Here is a 20,118-nt window from a genome sequence, read left to right as displayed (position 1 = left end):
TCTGACTGAACTGCTTGTGTGTGACATTAAACTGTTTATTCTCAGGGAAGAAGAAACTTTATGCTATTAATGTCCAAGAGAATACTGGGTCATTGCAGCCATAAATGGTAATACCCCTTTCATTTCCATTTACGGGATGTTTGTAAGGTGTAGAAAGAAATCAGTCAGAGTGCGTGGAATGTGATCACTTCTGTCCTGTTTGTAACAGATCTAGAAAAATGATGGCTGGATTTGTATTTACATTTCTCTAGGAAATAGGAGGGTTGTTTTGAAGAATATATGACCTTTGCTCTAGCTCCACCAACAGGCCAAGCTTTTAGTTGTGAAATAAAATAAAACACCAATCCTCAAGGGGAAATTTTGTGAATGAATATACTCTATCCTGCCACATACACACACTGAATTTGCTCTGCATAATCACAATGCAAGAGGTTTGTGTGCTTTATTCTATCGGCGTGCTTTATTCTGAGTCAAGAGCAGTGACTTCTCAGACATGCAAGGCATAGCACCTCCACTCTGTCCGCCACTCTCCCCTCAGAACCACAGCTGACAACTAAATCTGTTCCCGCCTATGTCTTCTATACTCATGTTTCCACCCACAATCTAAAGACATGCTGCTTAGCTGAGTGGGTGGGAAAATTCTCCCTGTAGAGATTTGTACATTCATATTGTCCTGGAGTCACATTATCACCTCCAATGTATACACTTTCCTTCAACAAGGTTTCACATCTGGTATTAAAACATCCACAGGAGGTCTAATTTCCCCTGTAAATTCAGGCATACAGATTATCAGATGAAATAATATCCTGACTGATTGATCCGCTCATTAATGTCACAGGAAGTTGTCACTGGCTATCAGGGGAAGATTTATTCTCATCTTTGAACCGAGCTGTCGTTTGGTGTGTTGTCACGTAATCTGCAGTTAAATACTGTCAGATTGACATTGGTCTGGCTTTGATATATACTTTTCAAATTCAGGCCTCTTCTCTCAGAAGGCCAGTTTGTCCTCCAACACCCCTCAGTGTCAGGCCTGGGTCGGAGTCCCATCAGCACCAAAGGTAGACTGCAGTGCCTCAGTGTGGCCCCCTAGCGGTCGGCTATTGTACAGTGAAGTATACATAAAACCAGTTTAAACCAAATAGGTAGGTGGTGACATAATACATTAGTATGAATACACAGGTAGTATCCAGTGTATCATCACATTTACATTTCTATCATGTCACATTTAGTTACTGTTTACTGTATCTATGCATTTTGCACGATCTTCAATCATTTGTGACCATAGTTTATTTCACCCGGCAAGGACAATGTAAAAGCTGTCCCTTTATCAAGTTGTACTCTGCTATGTCTTTGTCTCTATAAGGATATTATACACATTAACGTTTCTCTCTTATTTTAAATCAATTACATCACCCAGACTGCCCATGTGAATTAAAAGGTATAGTCTGGCACAGTGTAACGAGCACATGGTCACTGATGAATGAACTAATAAGTAAATAGCACGCTGTGTGTTTGTACTCGTGTCTGCGTCTGTGCTTTTGCCTTCTGTGTGTATTGCAGCATTTCGCCATCTGGAGTCTATTTTGTGCATTTTGTGCTTTGTTTTATTTTTTTATGTTGCGGTATATTTAATGATACGTGTAGCAAAGTTTGCGTTGTATTTTATTCTATTTTAATTGTGTATACCTTGTGTGCTATGGGGGAGATGGTGGTTAAGTGCGCCCCTGGGTGGGTGTAATGTTCCTTTAAGGGCCGTGGCCCCCCGCAGCGTCGTCACTGCGCAGGAGAGTTTGAACCAAAAAGCGGAGTGACCTTCCTCCGCTCTCAGTCTGAGAGGGGCACCGCTCAAACACGAAGCCGGTCACAGCTCCCTATACTCCCCTGCTTTAGCCTCAGAAATGAACAACAACTTAGTCGGAGATGAAGTCGGGTAAGAGGAATTTAATAAAGTATCTCAGTGTAGCAGAAGTGAACCATAAAGTGGATTTGGACTCGGACTTGACGCGCGCGCTCTTCACAGCTGTCATTTCACTGCTAATGCTACCTAGCCAGATTTAGCTAGTAAGTTAGCGAGCTTCGTTAGCCCCGAGAAAAGGCGACCAAAAAGTGAAAGTAGTGATTAAAGTGGCTCTGTTGTCATGGTTGTTGTTCACCCAGCCTGGGTCGCGTTGGTCCAATGTGTTATTATCGGCCGTGGCACTGCAGTGTGTGCAAGTCTACTTGAGTTATTACAGTGTTGTATTTTTTGGAGAGCTCTGAGCAGCAGAGCTAGCTTAGCTAACATTGGCCAGCGAAGCGAAAGTGGCCGCTTGACTTCCCCCCCGTGTGAGGACATTTAGCGGGCATGCTGGAGGATGGAGCGTACCGGTCTGAACCAACCCCTCCAGCGCGTCTATCATCGATGCGTCACTATACCCGCACTCTTAACGCCAACTACCCGAACTCACCAGTTAGATTAGGCAAACATATAACGTTTAAACTCCCGGTAAACTTCCTATAGTTTAGCCAGCGCCTGGGTGCTGAGCAGCCGCCCAGCCAGGTGCAGCTCTGCCGGGACAATGTGAGGCTCTGAGCGGTGAGAGACCGGGTGGTGGACGGTGACCGCTGCAGCTCGCTCCACTCGGGTTGGTCTGCTAAGTTTGATGTTAGCGCGCTAAATGCTACCGTGCTTTCCGGGGTAACTTACGTGGCAAGAGGTTCACAACAAGACCGTGATTGTCGAGAGCAGTGCGGTCAGTGTGTCCAGAGAGCGAAGGGACACGAATGGACATGGAGCTCGGATCAGTATGTGTGTGTTCTACATGCAGCACCTCTGTGTGTTGTCTCTGTAACATCAGTGTAGTTGAAAGATCAGTCCGTTATAACTACGCTATTCATATGAAATTGAGTGTTTTTATAATAATAATAATAATTTCAGGACTTTCCATTCTATGATCTCATTCTGTGAAGGTAAAACAGTTGTGTGTGTGTGTGTGTGTGTGTTATCATGCCTCATTTGTGTTTGTGCCATTTTGACAAATTGGTCCTTCACTTGTTCATTCTAGGAAACTATTTGTGGGTGGGTTGGACTGGAGCACCACACAAGGTAAGTCACAGCGTTTAACTCTACGGGACAGTGTGTGTGTGAGAGTGGTCATCATAGTGAAGCATTCAGCAATGGAGTGTAGTGTCAAACTGGGCAATGTTGTCAAAAGGACATTTCACAATGCCTCAGTCTCTTTGTTTCCATATTTTGGTTATTGCGAATCTGTGTCCCTGTTGTGTATACCAGTTTTGTGTAATTTGTAATGGTAGATTTCTTTTTTTAAGGGGCTGTTTAAGACCGTTTCTTAAACCCGATGACCTTCTTCAGTAGTTTGTGGCGTTGTTAAGCAAATGTCGTTGTGAAGTGTCTACACACTACAAAAGTGTAAACACATTTCTCTTTGCCAATGCTGTTTCTTTGTTTAACATATCTTCAGTTATTTTTTTTACACTTTCTCCTTTGCCATGTTGAATTATTTGCTATATATAAAAACTGAACAAATAAACACAAAACCAAACAAACAGCTATATAAAGACAGCAGATAGATTCTACCAGAATTGCTGGTGCTTCACTCATGAGCGCTGGTGTTGATGTTGCAGTAGCACAGTATACGGCAGATGTGTGTGTATACATTTCCCTCTCAATCAGATCCTCTCAGTGGGTCTTGTTTGCAGCCCTGGGTGTCCTCAGCCCTTCACTGGCTCACGCATGTATGGCCAGCATGCTACTCTGCACGAGGGTAACCACAGTGCTGCTTAGCTCTGAACTTGTTTGCCCTGCGGCGTCTCACCAATGTGATAATTCCCGAAAGCGACTCCGCATTTGTTCAAACTTGCACGCCTTGTCTCCGAGGGCGTGTATGGCTGTATATGTAGCTGGGCGTTCATTTGGTGCTTTTAAAGATGACAGTGGGTCAGTGCTGTGTTTGCTCTTGAGGAGTGTCTGTATATGAGATTTAAATGCGACTCCACTCTATTCCTGAAGTGATCTCACCACAAAAATGTATATTAGAGAAATTTTCCACTGTCACAAGGTCACTGGCTGACTTACAGATTTTCCTGTGGATAGCTTTTATTTATTTATTTTTCCTCTCACACCTGCTCTTGTTTTTTGTGCCCGTTATAGATTGTAGTTCAGGTTGAAATACTGGAGATATTTTCTTAGAATCCTAATCAAATTGTTGTAGAAATAATAACCGCAGAAATTGGCCAATTGGGTTGAATTTTACAAAATTCTAATATAGTATTTTTGATTTAGAGTTCACATTTCCAGTAGTCAGTGCTGTGCGCATTGTGGTTAAGCTCCGCTGTTACACCATTGCTCTCTTTTCTTTTCCCAGAAACACTGAGAAACTACTTCTCACAGTATGGGGAAGTAGTTGATTGTGTCATCATGAAGGACAAAACCACAAATCAGTCGCGGGGCTTTGGCTTTGTCAAATTCAAAGACCCCAATTGTGTACGGACAGTGTTGGAGACGAAGCCGCATAATCTTGATGGAAGAAATGTGAGTATATTGAGTCGGAGGAGCAGATACCTTAGATAAATTAGTTGGAGCACGGTGGAGTAACTTCACATTTGATCTTTCAAAGTATTTAGAATTTTCAGAGCAGAATCAGTTTTGCTTTGGGTTGTACATGCCTGCAGCCATAGTGCACCAGATCAAACTGCTCTATAAAGGCTGACATGTGTTTGTCCAACAAGACATACCTGTTTAAGATAAGCACATTTGCTGATTTTAATTAAGATATCTGTAAAATTAAAACAAACTGAAACTGTTGTTAGTGTAGTCTTCCTCTTCCATGGAAGCCAAATGAATGAGGTACTGTCTCCCTTTTCCAGCTGAGGGAGGCAGGGACGGGCATGAACATTTATTGTCCACTTATTCAAATTTTCTTCCAGTTTCCAGTACATTTGCCGTCCCGTTGTGTGAGGCAGACTGATATCATTCACGGAGAAAAGAACATTTGAAGGTGCTTTTATATAGGGCTAATGTTCAAATGTTCTTTCTGTCGCTGCTGTCAGATTGACCCGAAGCCATGCACTCCCAGAGGAATGCAACCCGAAAAGTCTCGAACCAAGGAGGGCTGGGTAAGATGAGTCTGATTCCTACTGGGAGTCTAGGCCAGGTGTTTGTGGTGGAATAAGACTCAAACCTTCAATTCTCCATCTCCTCACAAAGTTAGACCACCAGTTTCTTTGCATGAGCCACTAGGAGTCCTAAAGCCTCATTTATAAAACCGCTCTGATCCAAATTTCCTTGTATGATCTTTTCAAAGAGTGATTTGTTTTGGTATCCAACATTAAAACCCTTAAATCTTTTGAGGATTATTAAAGATGGCAAATCTTTGAGTTATAACACCAATTTGAATAATATGAATAATATTTCATTTATAGCACTGTCTTACTGCATTCCTGATTACCCAGACACAATGAGGTATGGCAAACAGTACAAGAATGCTTTGAACAGTAAGTTTCCAAAAGCAGAAATCATAGCACCCTGCCAGGTAATTACTGAGTCAATCAACAACCCTATCAAGCCCCTGCAGATTTATTATAGTCACATTGTGCTATTGCGGACAGAAAATCTTAATCATTACACATCTCATCGATGAAACATTTGACAAATCACATATTTGACTGGAAGTGCAAAGTCCACGTCAGGAGCTTTTATAAATGAGGCCCTTTTCTTGCTACTGGAGCTCATTTCACCGACTGGGAGTCATGTTGTAGCCAATGCTGAATGTTTTCCTAACAAAACATGTAGTCGCTAATAATCCTTGTCATATAAACCTCTAGCCTGTTCAGTGTGAGCGCAGGGGGGGAAATACATCGTACTTCACAGTAATTGGAGGAAGCTCTCTGATCTGTAGAGACTAGTGTTTGCATTGACATGACATGTTAAGAATTATACCCCAGGGCAAGTGGAGAACCTAATTTCTTCTGCACTGTCTGAATAGATGATGGCTAACTGGCTCCATCCCAGGGCGATCTGTTAACAGGCATTGAAGTCCATACACTCCCTGTTTTCTTTCAGAAGGGCAGCAAAGCTGATAGCAATAAATCAAAGAAGATATTTGTAGGTGGAATCCCCCATAACTGCGGCGAGCCTGAACTCAGGGACTATTTCAATAGATTTGGAGTGGTGAGTATTATCAAGTACATATTCAGCTCATATCGTCATTAAGACTACTAGGATGACATTGAAAATGGCCAATGCTAGCATTAGAAAATTACATTTATTTATATGGTGAAGGACAATTAATAACTTGTTCAGATTAAGACAGAAATATACAATTGGAATAAGAGCTGATCCTTTTTGTCCCGGTTATTCTAAATGGAGCAACTGTTTCCCTTTGTCCTATTCAAGGTCACAGAGGTGGTAATGATCTATGATGCGGAGAAGCAGAGGCCCCGAGGTAAAAGCTGATCCCGTTTTTATTCTCTCCCTTCTCCATACCTTACCATCTTAAATCTCATGACAAACTATTCTGGCCCAAAGAGAAAAAAAAAAGCCATTCAACCACAGATATTCAATTTAAACACGTAACCATTACACAATCCTTCATTTGCTGACAGGGTTTATAATACAGACACATGATGAAGGCATACATCACATTAAAAGCATGTTAAATTAAACCTCATGCCGAGTCAACTCATCAAGCATGCACTGATGGGATGTATCATTTGTCATTGTGTAGTGTATCACACACTGCTTGCCTGTCAAATGCATGGAATTCGGGCATGAGGGCAGTACTTTGAGTTAATATGCAGATTACAAATTTGTTTGTCACAATCCGACTCTTATTTATATAAAGCAGTGGCTGGCACCCTTTAAACAGAATTTCAGGCTCTGTCACATCTGCAGATTGAAGAAGAGTCTGAATGAGTGTGTTTAACGCACACATTCAGGCTTTTTCCACATCTGGAGAGTTTGACTCAGATGTTACGTTATATCTTTTTTTTGGTTTGGCTCGGCTGGCTTCACGTTGAGTTAAAGGACGCGCAGGTGTTCTCCGATTGGTCGGAGGTCTGAGCGCATTCATCACTGCCATTAGATGATATTGCTCCTTTTGTAACATAACAAACAGCTGATGATGATGATGCAGGGACTATATGTATGTGGTGATGTAGGAGTTGGTGTACTGGAGGGCATTGCGAATGGTAATGTAACTTTCTCTCAAGCGTTTTTTAACCTTGCATTGTATTGTTTGGCGTTTCTCTGAAATCCTTTCTCGCTCATTCTATCGTTTGAGTTCTTCCTTAATGTAGTCATCAGCCCATTTGTCTAGTACACACGTTATTGCTTCCTCTCTCCAACTGCACCCGCGGCTCATTGGGGCTGATTCACTGCTGTATATTACTCCTTTACAATACGCTTAGGGCCAGAAAACTCAGATAAAAGTATGATTCTGAGTGTTTTGGGGGCGTTGTGTTTGCTATGTTAAATGCATTACGCTGGTCGGTGGCACACAAACTACTGTGGAAGATTTACTTAAATTTAATTAATTCAAATTCAGGTTTGACTGGCATATTAAATTAAATACCCCCTCAATTATACACTGACCAATCATTAGCAAATAACTAGCGTGGTGAAAGATGAGTCCATTATAGAAGTGTCGATGTCAGCGTCTCCCCACAGAAACCTCAGAATAGTAATACAAGAAATATCAAATTTCATGAAGTGTCCTTGCTTGAAAATGTCTGTGCCTATATTATTTAAATCCAATAAGTTAACTTATATAATTGAAGGTTGATTATTTGATTAATATAACAATAAATGCCAGGATGTAGTGTTAACTGTGTCAAAGGGAATCAGGCGTTTTTTGTGTCAGAATTACAGTCACAGCTGTTTCATCTGCATTTGTCCTACATAGATGCAGCATCCACTGACCCATAACATGTAGGATTCTTACTGCTCTTCCTTCAATATCTAATTCCTTCTCTATTGGGGGCAAAATCCCAGAATAGTTTGTCATCGGATTTTAAAATGACATGTGCACCTGTAACAACCATTACATAATCTTTAGTAGTGTAAACTGTTTCATTTTACTAAAACCGTTGTTCAACTCTGGAATAAGTTTTCTTTACATTTATTTAGACATAACTGATATGTGTATCTAAAATGGCATAGCGTGTGTTTTCCCATATGTAGAAAGTTAAGTATTTTGTAAGTAAGCCCTTTCTATTTTTCTTTCTTCTGTCCCCCTTCTCCTTGTGAATGGTTTGAATGTGATTAACTGTGTCTCTTAAGATTTGTCTTTTCTCCTTTAGGTTTCTGTGAATTGACTGGTACCACAGAGGTACAGGCCAAATGTAAACGCCTCAAACTTTTGGTCAAGTAGCTGCAATGGGGTGTACACAAAGTTGTGTCGTATTGGGAAATGGGCCGAAGCGTCGGCTCACCCATGGGTGTATAACGTCACACATGTTGATTTTTGTAGGGTATTGATTTCATTTCAGGTCAGTCATATGGTTGCATTCTATTAATTTAGTAATTGAAGATGTTTAGATAGATGTGGGTGATGTGGACAAACTCATCAGTCACTCCTGTGTTTTACTAGAGAGCGTTTGTAAGGACACAATAGTATGCAGAGAGATAAATGAGCGTTATCATACTTACTGACTCGCAACATGTCAAACTCCAAAATGTGTCAGCTTGGTTTTAAATTTAGACGAGGGACAGGTCATTGACATCTTATTAATAGCAATAGGTCATGAGGCTTGGGAGTGCTTGGCTCGGAACTAGAGGTTATAAAATCTCAGTGTCTCACAGGACAGTTAATTGGAATCAGGTTAGATCCCCAAGTAGAGATGTGCTCACAACCCAGTTCTGCCACGGAGGAAAGTTAAATCAAATTGAAAGTGGATCACAGTGGTGCGCTGCAGCCTGTTGCTATGCTGCAGCCTGTGGATTGTGTGTTTTCTGACCAGTTAGCACGGCTGACACACCGTTAGTCTCGCTTCTCAGCTGAAACTCGACAAACATTGGACTTTAGATTTGCTTTATTGATGGAATACTTATGGATGATAACTCTGTATACACCCCATTGACAAATCGGTAGCACTGCACCTTTGGATACCACCCATGGCCTATATCTTTGTGGTACTTTTGTGAGCGATATTTTTAATTGTCCATTTTAGGCTTATCCTGGCTGACTCAAAAGTAAAGTCATTGAATTTGGGAAAGCTCGGAGAAAGCTTTAGACATTCCACAGTTTGTGTTTCTCCATATTTTTGTTATGCATTAACAATGGCTGCTGCGAGTGTGTGCTCCACAGCAATATACCAAGGGACAGGTCAAGGTGGGGTTTGGATGAAACAGCATGAAGTAACACAATGTAGTATTGGTTCAATTGGCATCTATCAGCTATCATGCCGTAACGTTATTAGTCCCATCAAGGGTTGGAGACTCGATTGAATTTTTGTATGTGACATTTCACGTTACTTTAAATTCTTGTTTCCCACTAATCGTAAATCTACTCCTTTAACGTTCCAATCATGGTTTAGCGCAACGCTTCCCACAGCCCCCTAGTTATCTTGTTTTGCAACATCATCCGAACCCCAGGAGCCTCTAGCTCAGTCTTGACGGATCCTCACTCTGCTGAAGCCCAATACTGTTCTTCATCTTGTGTTGTCACAACCCCCCCTGCTACCTTGATTCACTCTTGGTCGTTGGCTAGGTTTTGGATTTATTACTTTCGAGGCCGAACAATCAGTGGACCAGGCTGTCAACATGCATTTTCACGACATCATGGGCAAAAAAGTGTGTAGTTGTAGTTTTATTTTACCTTTAAAGCCAAACGGAGGCTTGGGCGACACACTGAGACTGGAGCCTTGAGTCTGTGGTGCTGCATCATACATACAGATCCGTGTTTAGCGCCTCCAAATTCAGCCGTACCAGCCGACCACAGACTTGGGTTACTCATCCTTATCTTTACATAGAGAGAGATTATTCTTAACACATAACACCCTGACACTTACTGCTTTGATAGGCAGACTTATCTTTTAAAATGCTGTGATATGAAGGTTTCATTGTCGCCCAAGGCTTTGTTTAAATTGACCTCTCCTTTAGGATGTTTAAAATGCACAATATTCAACATACAATATTACAGTTAGAGGTTGGTCTTTAGCCATTGATATTGGGTCAAAGGTATCAGTAAAAATTGTGATTGGAGAAAAGATCATACAGCATTTCACTCAATATAAATCACCTGAAGGATTGGTCCACTCAGTTCTGTTTCTTCTACTTTTATTTTCTGATATTTTGTTGGCCGAGTCACTTCTACGCCAATGTGTTTTTGTTTTCATTTTGAAATGTTAAAGAAAAAAACTCAACTCAGTGACCTCAGTTGACGAATCTCCATACTGTGTCTGTCAAAATCTCAAAGGCCAGGTTTCCTTCAAATGCTGCCTAGGATGAGACGGGGCTGACGCAGGGACATTTGCATGCGGCTCGTAGCAGTTGTTTTAACACTGTGGGCGTACCAGATGGGTGGGGTTTACGTCGCAAAAGCAATTCCGATAGTGTTGGATTCATTGTCCATCTACGTACATATGGTGTTTTATTTAGATGAACCTCCCAACCTCCGACAGTCGTTGTATTGTTCTCTTAAGTACCTGACACACCCCGTTCACCTTCCACCTCAGCTGGATAAAACACACACACCAAATTTGGAAATACTAGTCGGTACACTTCTGGTTAGGTTTACTCTATGACACACGGCTGTAAAATGGAATTCAAATCTAGTCACCAATCGCAGGCTCCTTTTCCCGATAGAGGCGTTTTAGAATTGGCACCATCACGCCATTGCGCAGAGACAAAAGAGGAGAGACGGTGTTCTTCCCGTCCTCCAATGCGGACAGCAATGATTTGTGGTTGTAAGAAAGCGATAAGTCAAACGCACTGTGGTTTCATCCACTCATCGGTATCAATCTCATGTACCCTATTTCTGTCCTTGGTCTTTCCCTGTCTGCATTACATTTGATGTGTTTGAAAGTCAGTTGTAGGATACTCAACACCCAGGCGTCCTTCATGCGTGGTGCTGTGTGTAAGGGTTTTTTTTTCACACCCTAAACAAAGTTAAAGCAGTCGCCGCCTGTTTTGTAAAACCCTCATTGCTGGTCATTTTCCGTCACTCGTTTGCTTCTCCTGCCTGGTTAAAGTAACATTAGTAAAACCTTCCTCTTTTTTTAATAAGGAAGCTTTACTTCCTTGCGTGTCTGTGGTTTTCTGCCGGAGATGATTTAGTGTCTGTGGTTGGGCTTAACCATAGTGTTCCTATGAACCATCCAGTTCGTTTGTCTACTCAGACAAATTAGAAATGTAAATGAGGTCGCTTCCCTGTGTGCCAAAGGTTTTTCTACATAGAGGAGGCACCAGACTGTGAGCCTGTAATGCAACAATTGTAAATATAAGTTGGATCACAGTATTATTAATCAGTGTTATTTAATAGTCCAACCCACATGGACATATCCCTCATTACTACCTTAAAAAGGATGAGCTCAAGCCCCATTTAGCAAGCCCAACCTGTACCTTCTTAAGATGTATCCCTCCACGACTTTGCCCTGGTTTCCAGCAGGAATCGAGGCTCGGCTTGATCCATTGTTCTTGACTTGACTTTACCTTATGCTGGGACTTGAGGGAGGCTGGGAGATATGAGTTACAAAATTAGAAATTGGAGCACATCAAACTGCGCAACAAATCCCAGTTCTGCTGTTGGGGACTGTATAGAAGTCATGGTATCCATCACTCGCAGCCATGATGCCCACGGGAGAAGTGCTCAGGTAGCTGCCGGCGGCGGCGAGGCCACTGCCGGAAACATGTGCATGTAATTAGGTCGACAGAGAAGGAAGAGGGGAGGCTAGGAAAGTGGCAACACCTTAAAGCAAGGAGGAATTTGCGATTCGTTTTCCTCCTGCAAGGTGACCCCAATAACTCAACCCCTCAGTCTATTTCTGGTCGGCTCCCCCTTAGTCTCAGCCTGATTCTTTGCTCTGGTTAGCTGCTGATAGCTCTGCCATAGTTACAGAAAGCAAAGTTTTGTTATTGGGGCAATGGACTGTTGGTGGTGTTGCAGTATGTCTGATAAGCGGCGCCAGTGGATGATCAAAAACAAATTTCGGTCATAGGTTATTAACGTGTCTAACGGTAAATAGGAATTCATAAAAAACAAAATTCTTGTATCATTTATCTTTCTGTTTTTTTTAAATAACTAACTGCCACATTCCAACATTGGCTGTTTAAACAGAAATGCCGTCTAGCAGCAATTCGGTGTTAAATTCAGTTGACTCAATTTTCTCACTTTTGACACAGTATGAAGATTCATTTTTAAATTGACTGAAAAGACTTTTATTTGTACTGTCTGCATGTCAAACCTATATTAGATTTTAGATTACAACTCTCTTCAACTATTTCCCCCTAAAATTTATTCCAAATAAATTAAAGAAATACTTTAAGCGTTAGCTGGAGAAAGGTAAGTCATGACCTTCCATTAGACGTCTTTATGATATATAAATATATATATAAATATATATATATGTAGGTCAATTTATTCAAGAAAATATTTAACCTATGTTTCTCAGGTACATAATCAGTGGGTTTGATCTGGACACCATCTACTATTTTATTGTAGCATTTATATGTATTTGTATGTAATATTATTTTGGCCACTTTGAAACTATGCACACTTGATACTGAGATACCTGAGACACATAGCTGCACAGCTGTTCTGCCTACACAGTAATATTAATTAACATAGTTACCCCTCATTGATCTCATAGACCTAAAGTTTTCAAGTTGCCCCAATATGTTGAGATTAAGTGTCAGTGTAGGACAGGTCTGCTTAGGTGAGGGACTTCACAGACGACATACCGATGTTGCCAAACGTGCCCTCCTTGTCCTTTGTCCAGGTGGAAGTGAAGAAGGCTGAACCTCGTGACAGCAAAGTTCCCGGCCAGCTTGGCCCTGGCCAGTGGGCACCCAGGGGCATCTTGAGTGCAGCTAATGGTTGGACAGCACAGCCTGCCCAGGGCTGGCAACAGCCTTACGGGACGCACGGTGAGTGGGAACGCATCCCAGAGACGAGCATATCAAAGCCAGACTCTGTGTTTGGGGGGAAAACCTAGTGGGAAAATGTTGTATCATTAACCCTGTGCATCCAGGTCAATGTTTGAGCTGTCATTTTTAATGTTACTACAATTTTGTATTTGTCAACAAAAACCTTTATTTTTTCTCCTCAAGGAGTGTGGGTGTCGACTACTGGCCAGCCCATCGGTAGGTTTTATATCTTTTACTTAAAAACTCACAGTAATGCTCTGGGGAGGTCCGGTGGTGTCGTTATCTTCCCTGTCACAGAGACGACCTTGAGCTCTGCTGTTTCCAGTAGGCTGATGACGGTTAAACGCGGTTATCACTGTCTAAGTCACAGTGGCTGAGGCTGCTGATAATTTGCTGCTCGAGACAGATGGCTGCTTTGAATGGATTCTGGCCTCCCTCTGCTATTGGTCAGGCTCGGGTTCATATTGCCACCTCCAACTCAGCCTGCCATGTTCACTGATGTGTTGGTACTATGCTCACTCAGGAGATACATTGGATAATGAAAATTATGCAGCACTAGTATAATGAGGTGTAGACTAGAAAGTTATTTCTACAACATACAGTATACGTATTTTAGAGGTCAGAATTCTAATCTGCATGTTCTTCTTGTCACACCCCCCCTCCCCCTTTTCCTTGAAGTATCATCATTTGCTTTTATGCATGCAGTCATTTTCCAAACACTGACAGAAGACTTTTGTCATATAAATTATGTTATTTTCTCAATTTAATGTTGTTTTTCCAGCATCTAGATCTGCCTTTAGGCTTTCCTTTTTGGAGTCAGGGAGAAAAACAGCATGATGTCATAATTAATTTCATACAGGTCTAATTGTAGTAAAACAGGCTCTTAATTCACTCTCAAAGAAAAACGCCTAGTCCTTGCTGAAGTGCATTTAGAAAGCTGCATAAATAACTGAACTTAATTACTCAAAATAACTTGTGCTCTGAGGTCAGAGTACTTTTGTTCATTCAACTTAAGTCAAACTATCTGTCCAGTACCTAAAACTGTAAAATAGGAGCCTTAATTATGTTTTTATGGCACTTGTAAGGAAGTTGTTATTTTTTTTGAACAGGTGGGTATGGACCTCCGCTGACAGCAAGTCGGGGAACCCCAACGCAGCCTCCGTCTCCATTTAACGCATTTCTGGTCACAACTCCAGCAGGCGGCTTCGCTGCACCTCAGGGTTACCCTCAGCAGGGCTACAGCACAGCACCTCAGTTTGGTCAGTTATGCCAACACGCTCACTCATCTTTGGCTCTTTTAGATTAGAGAACAACATTTAGATTTAGAATTAGTAGTTGAGCATTGGAACTGAAAACTCATTGGTGAAAACACAATTTAGAAATTATTTCTAGAACGTGCAGTAGGAAAATCTACAGCCTTACTGTAAATTAATATGTAAATGTGCAAATGTAATCCATGTCAGGTTTTCCAGGCAGTCTTGCTGTACGTTTCAGGGAGGAACCTTCATCTTATCAGAGGTGGACAGCACTACAGGCAGATGGCTTGTTTAATGACAGCAATGGCCAAACAATGTTGGTGAATTCTTCCTTTAAATTCTGGCCCGTTAGGAGATTGTGTCATTACTATTATTTTTTTTAAGGTATTTAATATCATTTCCAAAACATTGCTTTGTTTGGTTCCATGTGCTTGAAAGCAAGCACATGGAACCTCTTTAATGGAAATTTGTGTTATAGCGAAATATATAACAGGTAGAATACCAGCCTCAGTTGTCAATAATTGGCTAATATTTTATATACTTGTATATATTTGATGCTAAAGGATTGTTGATATGGTTGCCAAAGTACAAATAGCATTTTCAGATAAGGTGAATTTTGTAAAAGTGCTGCAGAAGTACAGGGAACATAAGTTGGGTCAGGGTCGGATGAGAAGCTCCTCGAGGGTAGGATTCAGTGTTTGCCGATAAAACTTGGTGACAGAGTTTTCAGTGTTGACTGACTGAAGTCTCTGTACTTACTGCCTAACCTGTGTGAGGATCGCAAGGAACTGACTTTTGGGGTGTAAATTGTAGAGATATTCTTATTATTTTTCTGATAGGTTACAGTTTTGGGACACCACAGGCAGAACAGTACGCTCCACAGGGAGTTCCTCCTCCACCCACCACTCCAGGGACTGCAACGCTGGGCTTTGCCCCCGCCACTACACCAACTCAGGACTTGAGCAAAGCTCCCACTGGCCAACCTGACTTTCCTTACAGTCAGTATGGTAAGAAAACCATTGTACATAAAGCAGTTTGCTGCCCTTTTCTGGCCCATTTAATTTGTATTCGCACCTTGCGCCTGTCCATCTTCCTGGTTATGTGATTGGGTACAACTATAACACATTTTAGTACCTTTAAACAATCAGGAGTTGCTCTTGGTACCATTTAGCTGAACATGCATACATGCTTGTAGCATACATGATCCCCTCTGGCTCTGCCGTGAAGATGCTAATGAACTTCCACCATATCTGTCAAGTTTTTCCAGCTGGGCTGTGGATTGGTAAAACAATTGGTAGGTCTTGATAGGTTTAATTAGATCATCCTGCCTTGCAATGTTTTTGCTTTTTTATTTAATTGTTTTTGTTTTAATGGAGGTAATATTGCTATTAGACATTTGACTTGTTTCAAATATCCCTACCCTAATCACTCCCTCCTCCTCTTCCTCTCTGCTGATGACTTTGCTGGCTTTGCCCCCGGTCTTGGCATGATCACAATAGAAGTGCACTGGCATGACAAAGTTCTGCCCTTTTTTCAGGAATCAGGCATGTCTAACCTGACAAGCAGCCTATCAACATCTTTCAACACGTCCATGAGTTATTTACAGGCGGCTTTGCATGCTCGTCTGCACAATGTGAACTTTGCCCATCTGTCCGTGAATACATAATGACTGTAGTTAAAGTCTTGGGCAAGGTTTTCTCATTAGTGTTTAAAGATCTTACCGTTTGATGGGAATTGGATCACTGTTGTAGCTTGATTTGCCACTCTAACATGAACAGTATTTGTTCCTCCTGCTTCACACTGCTGAATGTACATTAAAAGCAGCAATGTGATTGCTGTCAGTCCCGATAGGTGCTCATCGTGTTCAGTGTTTCCTGCTCGTGCTTCTCTTCCATCCAGCTTCTTGCATTTAGTTTCTGCCGCCTGTCCAGGTGCATAGAAAAGTAATCAGATAGTAGTTAGTAGTCTAAATGTAGCCTCACAAAGTCTTTGAGGAATGAGCATCGTCTCAAAAATGAGCTGATCTTGTTTAACGTCAAGGTCGGGTTTTGTTTTAGGCCTTTACATTATTTTTGTTAGTGTAGGATTAAGTTTGAGTTCTTTTATGTTGAACGCATTACATGACGTTACTCAGACCATTATATTACTTCCCTTTTCTTGTTTCCTCTTCACACACTGTTTTGGTGGTAAGGAAACATGTTTCACAAAATTCTATGAGACCAGGCTGACATGAACTATTGAGGCGTGGTAGCACATAGCACATACAAGCACACACACCCCCACACCCCTTTGACTTTCAAATGAAGCTGAGCAGTGATGCCTTAACGAGCGCAGTGCAGAGCCAGGAAATGCGAGTTGTCTTAAATGTAAATGTAAAGCTCAGTAAGGGGAAACTACAGTATGCAAATTAGCTGGCCGGCAGTATCTGGGTTCAGTCAACCTGGTCTCCTCATCTCCCTGATAGGCTTGGGTAACTACCCTCAGGACCCCTCTGCCTACGGACCAACGCGTCCTTCTCACAGTTATGGTCAGGATGAGCAGGGAGGATATAGTGCAGGTAGGTGCCAGCATTGTCTTCTCCAACCACAAAAGTAGCATTTGTACAAAACCATAGTGCTTTATAGAGCTGTAACCTGGTTCTTTGCCTCATTTTAGGTTTTGCTCTATGACGTATTTTGCATGTACATTTTGCATGTACATACAAAAAGTATAGTAAAACCCAGATATCTATTGTTTGAAGGCTGAGTGAGTTTGGAAGACATTTACAGTGAAATGTCAGCATTTCAAGCAGAAAAGCGCCTCGTGTCTCAGCAGCTGAGGTTTTACTATACAAAGTCAAACCCCGTCCCGTTTGTCCAATCTCCTGTCTGCATTGCTTCGCTGGTTTAAAAAAAAAAAAGGATGATCTAATTGTCAGAAGCTGTTTTCATGGTTCCGTTGTCTCTACGCATCAGCAGTCCAATCACCCTTTATGATTTCCTCACATACTGTCTCTCCACGTCGTAGCTAAAGGGGTGAGAAGGAAAGATCAAAGGAAGATCTAACAAAGGACACAATGACGGCAAATTTGGATTTTCTCTGATTCCTCTGCTTGGTGGTCCGGTTGGGGCCGCTCTCTGTTCTTCACAATTCTCACTTCTGCTCTGTTCTTCAAGCACTTTGAGCAACCCAAAAGAAATGTGTTGCGTTGTCTCATTTGCTCCCTCTTCTCCTCTTCTTTCTCTCCTTCTCCCGTCTTTCCATTCCAGTCATCTGTAATACTACAATTCTCTACTTCTACACTATGAAATATCTTGTGTTTCATGTTAACTAAATGTTACCAGGGTGGAAAAATCACATTAAATGCTGGTATAATATGGCATCATGTGAGTTTCATCTTCTGCCAGCCTCTGAAATAGCAAACCAGTCACCAAGAGGCTGTGGAGTTTTGGGACATAGCAGCGAAGGAGATGGTGCCACCTAGTGTTCAAACAGAATAAAAGGGTGCTGGTACATTAATGATAAAAATGTTTTGATATTGTTTCCCTCAATGAAACCCCTTAAGTGCTTGTTGAAATTGAGATTCAAAATTGTAATTTGTTATTGAATTATTCTTAATAAGACTTAATAGTTTCAACACTTAAGGGCTCAGGGAAGGAAAACTGTAATTCAATCTAGAGGAAAACTACACCATGAAACACTCCAGGAGCTATTAGCACTGCCGATTGCTTTTCACGGTCAATTAAGTTCAGTGTATTGCTTTCATTCTAAATCAAGGTCATTTATTTACAACGCACATTATCATGAACAAATTAAGTTGGCAGAGGACATGAGGAGAAACTCTTGTTTAATTCTGCAAAAAAGAGAAATCTGAGAGAGAGGAAGAGGTTGAAAGAGAGAGATCCCTCACCTGGACAGACTGATGTCATCTGTAGTGCATGCTGGGACAAACCAGTCAAATGGAATGAGTCATATGCAGTCATCTTTGAATAGGAACGCTACATAATGTCAGCCCACGTACAGGATTACCAGCAGCTGCATCAAATCATTACATTTAGAAGCACAAGTAGATTTTTCCTTTAACAGGAAAATAGCTGATTTGTTCTAAAGCATTTGAAATCATATGAACACCGTAGAGTAAGAGTAAGGCTTTTCCTTCAAAGCTTCCTTGTGACCCTGACAGTTAACGCCTCGTCCCTGCTGCCCTGTCTTGTCTCCCTCCTCAGGTTACAGTCAGGACCTCACCGCCTTCGGTCACAGCTTTGCAGACCCCAGCCAGCCGACAGCCACGTACGGGGCCCCGACGGCGCAGCCTGCCGCCGGCCCTCAGCCTGCTGCCACCGCGTTTGGAAGAGGGCAGAACCACAACGTACAGGGCTTCCACCCTTATCGACGCTGACCGCCAACTCCGGACAGGGCCGCAGCCTAACTTTTAAAAACAAAAACAAAACAAAAAATAGTCAGGGAAATGTGTGTTCTTGATACAAAGTTAAACTGGCGTTCTGGGTTATTCTATGGGAATGTTTAATGCTCACAGTTTGTGGAACAGAAAATTTATTGAAAGCAGGGATTCCAGTAATTTCTGTTACAGTCTCACAAAAAGGGGTGTAAAGGAACCCAGTTTTTCTGTTTGTTTTTTTTTTTGCATAATTTATGGAATATTGAGCCGAAAGACGCTTTTATCCCCCGTCCCCACCCCATGTTTTATAGTAGATCTTAACTACTTTGCAATAATGTTGATTGTCTGGTCAAACACTAGCACAGAGACTATATGTAAAGAGACTTGCATATAAATATGTATATTTATGGTGAATACAAATGAAAACAGGGTTTCAAGTTTCCTCAGCTTTAAATTCTAGGAAAAAAATGTTTTTATTTTTCATTTGGTGAATTTTGTTTACTTTCTGAGCCTTTAAAGTTTGTTTAAAATGGAATTTATGAATATATATATTATACACAAACTGTGCAATTTTTTAAAAAGAGAATTTTGTACTATAAATGTACACTTTGCTTGTTTTTTTATTTAAAGATGTAGACTTCCCTCAGGTGGCTGTTTGGGTGCATTTTGCACTATGCAAAAGAAAGGATTATTTGAAAATAAATGTTTTAAAGATACCATCCTTGCTATGGATATTTTGTGTGTTTTGTGTTGTATTTGTCATCTTATTTATTATTACGATTACTCCCATAGACGATGAATCCTTGTTGAACAATCCACAGGTTAATGGATTGTTGCCCGGTTACCCAGCAGGATTGTGTGTATACAGGTGCGACTGAAAGCAAACCAGGAAGCTCATGAGTTCGTAGACCTGGTTCAAGAGAAACACACTTACAAGAGGATACATCCATTCATCCATACACCCACTGTGATGTCCCAGCATCATTTAGAAAACATGCACCTGTCTCAGCAAATACAGTATGTACACTAATGGAACACTGAAGATATAAGCAACCATTAGTTTGTAAACAAGACATCACTCTTCATTCTTAGAAGTCCCTTGTGTGTGCTGTGGTGAGTGGATATAATGGATAATATTCCTTTTGGTATGTTGATCGTCAAGGTGTTTTCACCATGAGCGCTCTGCTGTTTCTCCTACCTGTGCAAACGTCTCAGAATGGTGTTGCTTGGAAACCTGTGATTCTGTTGACCCTTGCCTCAAGATAGTTTTCTAGTGACAACACAATGAGTCAAGAGCTATTTGTTCCTCTCACTTCTCAGTAAAGCATGTGACACAAGTGTCTGTTGACGTGTACCGATATTGATTGAAAATACAGTATGCCTGAATGAATGAATAAGGT

The 20,118-nt window shown here is 41.4% G+C and overlaps 1 protein-coding gene across 5 annotated transcripts; it reads left to right on the top strand.

Moving 5' to 3' along the window:
• The first annotated feature begins 1,790 nt into the window (after positions 1-1,790).
• On the top strand, positions 1,791-19,442 carry dazap1 (DAZ associated protein 1). 5 transcript variants are annotated; one of them, XM_076153037.1, is made up of 13 exons: positions 1,791-1,930; positions 3,045-3,085; positions 4,365-4,531; positions 5,050-5,115; positions 6,065-6,169; positions 6,395-6,443; positions 9,708-9,790; positions 12,937-13,084; positions 13,268-13,300; positions 14,194-14,343; positions 15,180-15,347; positions 16,805-16,897; positions 18,546-19,442. In XM_076153037.1, the coding sequence occupies exons 1-13, from the start codon at positions 1,899-1,901 to the stop codon at positions 18,716-18,718; spliced, it is 1,308 nt and encodes a 435-aa protein (XP_076009152.1). In that variant the 5' UTR covers positions 1,791-1,898; the 3' UTR covers positions 18,719-19,442. The 5 variants fall into 5 exon arrangements, with proteins under 5 accessions (XP_076009152.1, XP_076009150.1, XP_076009154.1 ...); XM_076153035.1 differs by having other exon boundaries at positions 6,062-6,169; XM_076153039.1 differs by lacking the exon at positions 16,805-16,897 and adding an exon at positions 14,548-14,656 and having other exon boundaries at positions 6,062-6,169; positions 18,546-18,685.
• Positions 19,443-20,118: the final 676 nt, after the last annotated feature.

This window comes from Genypterus blacodes, unplaced genomic scaffold, assembly GCF_046128005.1.
Source record: "Genypterus blacodes isolate CSIRO-AG114 ecotype Tasmania unplaced genomic scaffold, CSIRO-AGI_Gbla_v1 ptg000058l_1, whole genome shotgun sequence".
NCBI lineage: Eukaryota > Metazoa > Chordata > Actinopteri > Ophidiiformes > Ophidiidae > Genypterus > Genypterus blacodes.
This window is presented reverse-complemented; position numbering and strand designations above follow the sequence as displayed.

Bases quoted from the DNA above. Each gene is read 5' to 3' on its own strand.
- dazap1 (XM_076153035.1), top strand. From the start codon at position 1,899: ATGAACAACAACTTAGTCGGAGATGAAGTCGG. The intron at 5,116-6,061 runs GTAAGATGAGTC...GTTTTCTTTCAG, and splicing joins CTCGAACCAAGGAGGGCTGG to AAGGGCAGCAAAGCTGATAG. The intron at 13,085-13,267 runs GTGAGTGGGAAC...TTTCTCCTCAAG, and splicing joins ACAGCCTTACGGGACGCACG to GAGTGTGGGTGTCGACTACT.